Below are 9,664 nucleotides of genomic sequence, written 5' to 3' on the forward strand. Positions count from 1 at the left end.
CAAAAATGTGCAGTAAAGAGGAGATGCTTTGGGCATCTCAAAAAAGTCAGTGGGCAACTCAAGAAGGAAATTCAAGTGCTACAGAGCTCCGAATCCAGGAAGCCAAGCAGATTCAGGACTAACCAGGTCAGGGGGCTCAGTATCTTAACACAGGGGCTTGACAATCAAGCCAAAAGTTTAGAAATTAAGAAGACAAGGCCTTGGTTCCAAGAGGCAGCCTGATAATAAAAAGATCCCTGAATCTGGAGTCAGAAGACAAGTTTGAATGCTAGCCTGTGGGACCCTGAGCAAATCACTTAACCTCTCTAAGAAGTGAAGTAAAATGGGGCAGCAGAGAAGAGCTCTAAAGAATGAAGCCATGATGCAGGCAGTGTCTATCCTAGCAAACCAACACAGCTGAGCAAAGCCTCAAGGAGCAGGGCCCAATCTGACGCAGCTCTCCAGCCCCATCTATTTCTGCCTGCCGGGTAGTCACTAATTCTAGCTTCTAAGGCTTCAGGTACCAAATGCTTGTGCTTGTTATCTATACCCAGGATAGTTTACTGCCACTGAGTATGATGTTTAAATGACTTCCTAGTGGTGGTAATGGTTTAAAAAGCCATCTTAGCATAGACAGTGGGAAGAAATTCAAGGAACACTGAACTGGGTTGGAGCCTCAGCTTCTCTCCTAAAACATAAAATGAGGTTGACGAGATGATGCCTAGGGTACCCTGTTTCTCCTAGCCCTAAAATGGTTTAATTCAAACTCTAAATGATAACTTCAGGGTAGAAAAAGGAAAGCATGCAGAGGAACACAGATTATAGTGTTTGGAGGTCATTTACTCCAACCACCTTGTTTCAGAGAGAAAACTGAAGCCCAGAAAGCTTCAGTAACTGGTTGAGGGTCACAGGGCAATAAATGGAAGAAGTGAGATTACACTTAGGTTTTCAGCCTTCCAAGCTAATGCAGCTCTAATCCAGCTCAATAGTAGCCCCTAGAAAAGTTACATCTAGGTTAACCTAGATTGTTCTTATTTTCCCTATTTCTTAAAGATGCCCTGGGTTTCTCTCTTTTAGTAATCCTCATCATCAACAGCTGCCAACTTGCCATAGTGACCATTACCATAGTTACAGCAAGCCCCCCCCATACCCCACCCATCCTGGCATTCAGCCTGAAGCCAAAAACCTCCAAATGAGTCCAAATGAAGGATTACAGATAAGTAATTGGGAGGGAAGGAGGCAGGATCATCAAGAAACATTGTTTGATCAAATAAAAACCGCTTTGAATTCTAATGTGAATTTCCAAAACCTAAAACCATTCTCACATTGAAAACAAAACTTAGGGAGATCTCAGCAAAGGTCCTAAAGTCTCAAAGAGCTAGCTGTTATGCAGTTCCTATCAAAAAAATTAACAACTGGCATGCACATTTAAATGTAACCAGATTAAGTCCCAAATAGGTTTTCATCAACAGAAACTCTGATCTGATCTGATTCTTTGAAGAAAAGAATATCTCCTTGATTTTCCCAAAGGTGCGTCCCATTCCAATAAATTCAAGCTTGCCAAAGCCTTCCCCAGAGTTGGGAAACGTGTAGTTGTGGGTTAAAGGTCCACTGACTCCTTTGCTCAGTCTTTGCTTTGTTCCATGTCCAACACCTTCACCTCAGTAATTCACACTAGACAGTAGGCCAGGAATGCATTCTCCATGTTTGTTAAGTACATCCCAGGGCTCCAAGCACGAGAAAAATTCAAAAAGTCTAGTGACTAGCTCTTCATATAACAAGATCTCAAAGACACTTTACTATGCAAAGTGCTTGAATGAATGAGTTTCTGGGAAAAAATGAACAACAGCCATAAACAAAGGTTACTAGATTTCTTTTTTCAAAAGATAAAAGTGACAAGGAGCAAGTAAGTGATTACAATTTGATAGTCTTTGGTGACGGCAGCCCTGTGGGCTATAAGGCAGAAATAAGACTGGGTACCCAAAGCTCTTTCTAGCTGTGACACACACCTGTCAGCCATTTCCTTCCACTTCATCAGCATCTTTCTTGGTTGCCTCTCAATTGGAAGGTCAAGTCTTCGAAGGAAGTAATCCACAACACCCTGCTCTTCTAGTAACAGAGGCACTCGGTAAATGGAAGAAACATCATGGACACAGATCACCTGTGAAATACAGTAGGTGGAATTTAAAAATAAAGCATAAGAAAATCAACACGGCTGGCAGATCACCACAGTGGTTCTCCAACTTGTTTGTTAGTCTCAGGACTTCCCTTTTCCACTCTTAAAAACTGAGGACACCCTCCAACAGTTTCTGTTCATGTGAGTTCTATCAATCAAAATTGGAAATTAAAAATACATTTGAAGAAAATTAATTCATTTTAAAACAATAAGTCCATTAAATTAACATAAATAATATTTGTGAGAAAAAACTATTTGCCAAAACAAAATTGACTTGGTTTGAAAAGTAGCATTATTTTACATATTTTTATAAATCTCTTAAATGTCTGGCTTAGGAAACAGCTGAATTCTCATATCTGCTTCTGCATTCAACTGATTGCCATATGCTGGCCACAGATATGTTTCTGGAAAAGGGAGAAGTACTTTAAAAGACATATAACATCTTACTATTATTATAAAAATAGTTTTGACCAAGAGGACTCCCCAAAAAGGTATCCAGGACCTCCAGGGGTCCATGGACCACATTTTGAGAATTGATGCTTTATTAAATCAATCCACACTAAAAGGAGGGGACAAATTGGTTAACTATTACAATGACAGAATACCTTTACTAATAAAGAGGAGTTCCAATAATTCATTCTGTGGTTGGAAACTTAGTTACCAGAAGAATAACTGACGTACACACATAATTTCCTGGCCAAGACCCCTCAGTGGAAAAACTCTTCTATCATTCCGCAAACAGACTTGGGGAAAGTAGACTCGTGAGCAGCCCCCAAAGTTTACCTCTCCCTCTGCCCACATAGGGAACCATACCCTTAACCTACAGGTCCTCTGCCCAAAGGAATATCAGTTTTGATCACTGAGACCTCTTGAGATACCTTGGGGTTTATGGGTAGATTTCTTTTCTCAGGACCATACCTTAAATCCAAATCACTCTGGCTTTCATTGACCGGCTAACAATAGGTCCCTCCCTAAGCCTCACTTGGGTATTGTTCGGCCTACAATGGCTCAGAGTGAGCATAAACAGCAATTGTTTCTGCTTTGGCCAGAAACCCTGAAGTCTTCCCCTCCCAGACTAATTTTGTTTTTGCCCCCCTTTTTTTTTTTGGAATAGGTTAAGAGACCATTCTTTGCCTCATTTCTTACTTAGCTCCATTCACTGACAGACAGCTATCTTGCTGCCCCACAGTTTGTTCTCCCTCAAATTGGACTGTTCCTTCAATCTCCTACGGTGCAATCTGGATGCTGTTCACTATCCTGCGAGCCCCTCTCAGAATCCTCTCAAATCTATCAATCCCTTCCTAAAATGTGATGTTAAGAATTCAACACAACATTCGAGACTGGATCTAAACAGGGCAGACCTGACGCTGAATACTGCCTGCAACTGGGTATTTTTGGTTGCATTACCATACTATTTATGATTCACATTCAGTTTACAATCCATTAAAAGCTCCAGATTTTTTTGCTAGGAGCCACACCTCCCCCATCTTTTATATGGGTTCAAAAATCAACTTCACAAGCATGTCATTTTGTTGTTCAGTAGTTTTTCAGGGTGTCTGACTCTTTGTGACCCTATTTGGGGTTTTACTGGCAAAGACACTAGAGTGGTGTGCCACTTCCTTCTCTAGTTCATTTTACAGATGAGAAAACTGAGGCAAAAAGGGTGAAGTGGTTTGCCTGGGATCATCCAGTTAGTAAATGTCTGAGGCTGGATTTGAACTCACAAAGATGAGTCTGAGTGCAGGCTGGCACTCTGGCACTTAATTCACTGCACCACCTATGTGTCCTACTTCACTCTGCATTGTTTCACATGAGTCTTTCCAGATCTCCAAGGACTGCTGGACCCACTCTAATTTCTTCTCTTATCTAGGCAGTTCTTTATAATGATCCCCCTTGTACAGCATGGTTTCTAATTCCTTTACCATCCTGGTCACTTGCCTTCCTAAAAATAAGGTGCCCAGAACTGAACATACTATTCTACATGAGGTCTGATAAGGGCTGGGTAGAGTGGGAATCATCAATTCTCCTGTTCTGAACAACAGATTTACATTTGGTGCCATCTATAATCACATTAGCATTTTATTCCACTGGCATATCAAACTCTTGTCTCAAAGAGCTTTCAGTCCACTCAACTCAGAAGGTCTCAAAATTGATTTCTTTAAACCAAAGCATAATGGCTTTCCATTTGTCCATATTAAATTTCATCTCAATAGATTTTAGTCAGTGTTTCAGCCTGCTGAGATCTTTTTTGACTCAAGATATCAGATATCACTTCGTGGTTTGTGACATTCGCACAATATATGCTTGCTAGCAGTCTGGAACTTTTCCAGGACTCTGGGAATTCCAGAAGTCACCATGAACTCCTAAGGGGGTAAAATTACCTATGAATGCTACAGGGCTACCCCCACAACTTCCTTTGGAAAGGCTAGTTTGGGCTCCTGAGCTGCCTCTAGATCTAAATAAGGTCTGGAAGCCGTTCTCAGGTATGAGATGCTCCTCCTGGAGCCTCAATATTAATCCCAGAGCTGATGCCATGGTTATTGAGAAAGCCTACATTTCTGAAGCCTACCATAGCAGCTTCACAATCAGCCCAAATATCCTGAGATAAACATGAAACTGACTCCTTTCCCCTCACCCCCTGAACCCAGTTGGGCCCATTCTGACTGATGTGGACCCAAATTATGATTTTTTAAAAAAAGGTTCTCTAGGAATAACACATGTACCAAAACATAGAGCTAAAGCTAGTAGATAAGATTCCAGTTTAGGAGCAGTCCTGGCCTCAAGATGGAATAGGAGAACAGGTCTGGGAATGGCATCCTCTTCATCAGTATCAATTTGGATTCAAATGCCATTGAGTTTCCTTCCTGCTCTAAGATTCTACAAACTTCCACAAGAAAAATGACAGGGTTTCTATGTCTGGGATCTGCTAGTGGTATCACTGGTAAATCTGAGTTAGAAAAATCTATTGATAAGTTGTCTGTGAACATTTCTGGAATTAACCATTATCTTTGATGAGAAGATGGAAACTCTTGGGAAATAGGGGAGGGACACAAGGAAAGGGGGAGGAAACTAACTTGGATCTAGCTCTAATCATGGGAACCTGGAACACTAGTATAAAAGGAACTTCCCCAATGAAGGAAATTATGCCAGGCATGGTCTGTAACCCTTGCTATCTTTCTAAGAAGTCTTCCCAACAAAGATAACTAAATTGGGGCCTGGCCAAAGACCACTGATCCTAGAGAGTCAGAAGCACCAGCAAGGCAATAGTCCTTCTAGTTAAGGAGACTGGGCCTGAGACAACATGTGTAAGTATAGAAAGCCAAATGAGAGATGGGAGAATGACCCACTATGCCATGATTATGGCTCTATACAGATCAGTTACGGTCATGGGACCAGTCAGTATTTTCTGGCTAAATTCCTTCCTCAAGGGTAAGACTTTTAAAGATGTGGTTTTTAAAAAGCCCATCACAAGCTGGCCCCAACCTACCTTTGCAACATTGTTACACATCACTCTTCTGTCGCCCTGCCAACCAGCCAGCTTGGCTTTCACTATATTCTTCTCAAAGGACATTCCATTCCCCATCTCCATAACTTTTGCACTAGCTATCCCAAATGCTTGGGGTGCAATTCCTCCCCACCACTACCTCTCAGAATCCCGTTTCCTTTAAAACTCAGCTCAAAAAAGAACATAAACTAGAAGCCAAACACCCAGTTCTCCAGGGCAGTCTTCCCTGATCCTTCCTAATAGTTACAGCCTATTCTTTGGACTTCACAGTGCTTGCCCCTAATTAATGCCCTTCTCTGCATTCTGATACTTGTGAATAGGAGCATGTTGGGTTGGAATCAATCTCCTCATCTACAGGAATAATGCTTGTACTACCTAATCTACCTCCCAGGGTGGTTGTGAGGAAAATATTGAATAAATTTAAGGCATCATATAAATGAAGGTTAATATATTAGTAACAGTGTATATTATAGTTATCTGAGGCTGCGTCTTATCCCAGCACTGGACTGAGTTCTCCATGAGGTCAGGGATCTCATATTTTATCTGAACTATCTCCCCCTAGTGCCCAGAGCAGGTAGTAAAAGGCTGAAGTGGGGCAGAGTCAGTCAATGTCAAGGGAAAAGAACGTGATGGGCACATTGCCTAAACCCTGGGAAAGAGTTACTTGGGAACCTGTTCCTTTGCAGGGATAGAAATCCAAATCCATAGTTGTGGAACACTGCACAGAAGGTCAGCTTTTTTGATGTATTGATCAGTTTGATTTTGTTTCCCGTCTTCCATTTTTCTTTTAAGAAATTTTTTATTATGATGGTTGGCTCTCAGCAGGGCACAGAAAAAAGAGTGCAATACAGGGGGAAATCTAGGCAATGCAGTCAAAAGATATCAATAAAAAATATTTTTAAAGAATCACTAGGGAAGATCACTGAGGATGCAGAACATTCAAACTAGACCTAGAGTCACTCCTATAAAACATTGAAGACGGAAGGCTAGAGGTTGGTTCTCTTTAGTTTTCATGGCTTTACTCTCTCCTGGTTCTTTTCTTCCTGGCTGGTTGCTCCTTTTCAGTCTACTGGGCTGGATCTTCATCCAGGTCATAAGTACCCCCTCAAGATTCTGTGTCTGGACCCTTTCCTCCCCCTAAATTATCTTGCTTTGTAAGCTTATCAGTTCTCATGGATTAAATTATCATCTCTATGCAGATGATATATTCTCAGTTCTATTTATCCAGCCCTAACATCTCTTGATTTCCAGTCCTGTATCTCCTATTGCCTACTGGACATCTCAAAATGGATATTCTATAGAAATTTTACACTCACCATGTCCAAAGTTGAACTCATTATCTTTCACCCAAAAGCTGATTTTCTCCATGATCATTAGTACCACCATCTTCCAGTGACCCAGGTTCCCAATCTAGGTAACATACTCAAATCCTCCCTTTCTCTCGATCTCCCATAGCCAATATTCTGCCAAGTCCTGTTGATTGTACCTTGGCAATATCTCTTGTATGTGTCTCCTTCTCTCCTCTGATACAGCCACCACCCTCTATCTCTACACTCTGATACAGCCCTCATCACTTCCTGCCTGGTATACTGCAACAGGCTTCTGACTGGTCTCCCTGCCTGAAATCTCTCTCCACTCCAATCCATCCTCCACTCAGCTACCAAAGTGATCTTCCTAAAGTTAACATGTAGGACTGACCATGTCATCCCCTGCTCAATAAGCTCCAGTGGCTCCCTATTACCTCTAGAATCAAATGTAAAATCCTGCTTGGCTTTTAAAGTCCTTCACAATCAGGTCCCTTCCAACCTTCCCGTCTTCTTATACCTTAATCCCTTCCATGTGCCCTATGATCCTGCAACACCAGCCCCCTTGTTTTTCCTGACGTAAGACAGTCCCATCTTCCATCTCTCTGTCTTTTCAACGGCTATCCCCCAGGCCTGGAATGTATTCCCCTCTCATCTCTGTGACTTGGCTTCCTTCAAGACTCAGTTCAAATTCTGCCTTTTGCAAAAAGCCTTTCTAGGTCCTTCCCCACCTCCACTGCTAGTGGCTCCCTCTGAGATTACCTCCAATTTACCCTCCCTTGTCTGTGCATGGATTGTTTACATGATGTCTCCCCCATGAGCGTGTGAGTTCCTTGAGGGCAGGGTCTGTTTTCTCCTTTCTTTGTATCCCCAGTGCTTAGTATAGTCTGACACAGAGCAAGCACTTATTAAATGCTTGATGACTTCGACCCAGTTGGAGGGATGATATGAATGAATGACAAAATATTTAAGTGCCTGGATCCATGTACTACACCAGTATCTAGTCTGTCTTGGTTATCTCTGATAGGAACCATCAACTAGTTGGCAGGCTTCTCCAATCACCCTAACTTGAACCCAAAGCAGAGCAGCTATGTGGTACAGTAGATAGAAAACAGGCCTTCAGGAAGACCCAAGCGTGAATCCTGCCTCAGACGTTTACTATCTTTGTGACCTTGGGCAAGTCACTTAACTTCTAACTCAGTTTCCTCATCTGTAAAATGGGAATAATAACACCCACTTCCCAGGATTGTTGTGAGGACAGAATGAAATATTATTTGTAAGGTATCTGTAAGGTTCATAAACCTTAAAATGCTACATAACTGCTTCTTAATAAGAGGTCTCAAACAGCAGACACCTTTTGGTTCTGCTTTGGTAGACTAAGGGTTAAGTGTCCCCTTTCCAGGACATGATGAAGTGACCCTTCCTGTGCTAGAAATCTGGTTATTATTTCATGTGTCCTTAGACACATGGTATATGTAAGGGGCTTCTGGTGCACAGGCCCCTAATTGATTTTTTTTTCTAATTAAGTGTTTAATTGGACCCAGATGGTTATCAGTCTGGACCAGCCTCAGAGAAGTAGATTAATGGAACTGGGACAGGAAGAAAGGCGGGGGCGGGGGGAGTCTAATAATGAAAGAATCCCCAAAGTCGAATGGGCTGCCTTAGAAGGGAGTAAGTTTTCTATTACTGTAAGTCTTCAAAGAATCTAAATGGCTTCTGAAAGACAGACCCATTAATGAGAATTAAAGAGCTGGGCCCCTGCCAGCCTTGAGACACTTCTTTACAGACTGTCCTAGTGTTGCATTACAGACTAGGGGCAAAAGAAATTTGTGAACCTACTTCTTGCCAGCAAGTTAGTCATTTTAAGTGCTAAGAATTGGCATTTCTGTCTACAGAGGGAGGATGAGACTGGTAATGCCTTGCCCTCCAAAGTATAAAGTACAATTAGATGAATGTAAAAAATATATTGCCATTTCTTTTTAATGCTAATAAACCACGTACTATCCTTTGTAACTTTATATCTTTTATACCCATATGAATTTTTTTTTCTGGCCACAATGGTGGACTTTCACTAAAGTTTACAAAGCTCTTTCCTCCTAAGAAGTGAGAGAAAGATAGTACAAGGAGTTACATGAGGAAACTGGGGTACAGAGATTAAGTGGCTTCAATTCACACCAAAGGCTGCCTTGAGAGGTGGTGGGATTCCCCTACTTGAAAGTCTTCAAGCAAAAGTTATGACTGCTTATCTGAACGTTGTTAAAGCTGGAAGGGAAATCAATTAGCCCAACTCCTCTACTTTAAAATCGAGGAAATTGAGAACTAGAAAGATTATTAATCAAAGCAGAAGTAGGTAGACTAGTTAACATCTGAAAATTGCCTCATTTGATAACAATTCAGGAAAGCTGACCTGTCCAGAGTAAGTCAGTGGAAGAGACAGGAAGGCGTCAGTTGTCTCCTGACTGCTAATCCAAGGCACTTCATACAATACTATACTGGACCAACCCAAGGTCACCTAGCTAGTCAGTGGATGGGATGAACAACTAAATCTCCTACACTGGCTTTAAAAATTGTTTGTTAGATTAAAAAAAAGTCACACTATATTATAAAAATTGTTTATGTTAGATAAAAAAAGTCACACTATATTTTACACACACACACACACACACACACACACACACACACACACACACACACACACAC

The 9,664-nt window shown here is 41.5% G+C and overlaps 1 protein-coding gene across 3 annotated transcripts in view; it reads right to left on the reverse strand.

Moving 5' to 3' along the window:
• CTPS1 (CTP synthase 1) overlaps nt 1-9,664 on the reverse strand; it is a 38,301-nt gene that overhangs the window by 13,493 nt on the left and 15,144 nt on the right. For all 3 annotated transcript variants that reach the window (XM_027864606.1, XM_027864604.1, XM_027864607.1), the window contains one exon: nt 1,989-2,140. In XM_027864606.1, coding sequence (XP_027720407.1) covers nt 1,989-2,140 — 152 coding nt within the window. The remainder of the gene's footprint in view (nt 1-1,988; nt 2,141-9,664) is intronic.

This window comes from Vombatus ursinus, unplaced genomic scaffold (assembly GCF_900497805.2).
Source record: "Vombatus ursinus unplaced genomic scaffold, bare-nosed wombat genome assembly UNPS02014775.1, whole genome shotgun sequence".
NCBI classification, from domain to species: domain Eukaryota; kingdom Metazoa; phylum Chordata; class Mammalia; order Diprotodontia; family Vombatidae; genus Vombatus; species Vombatus ursinus.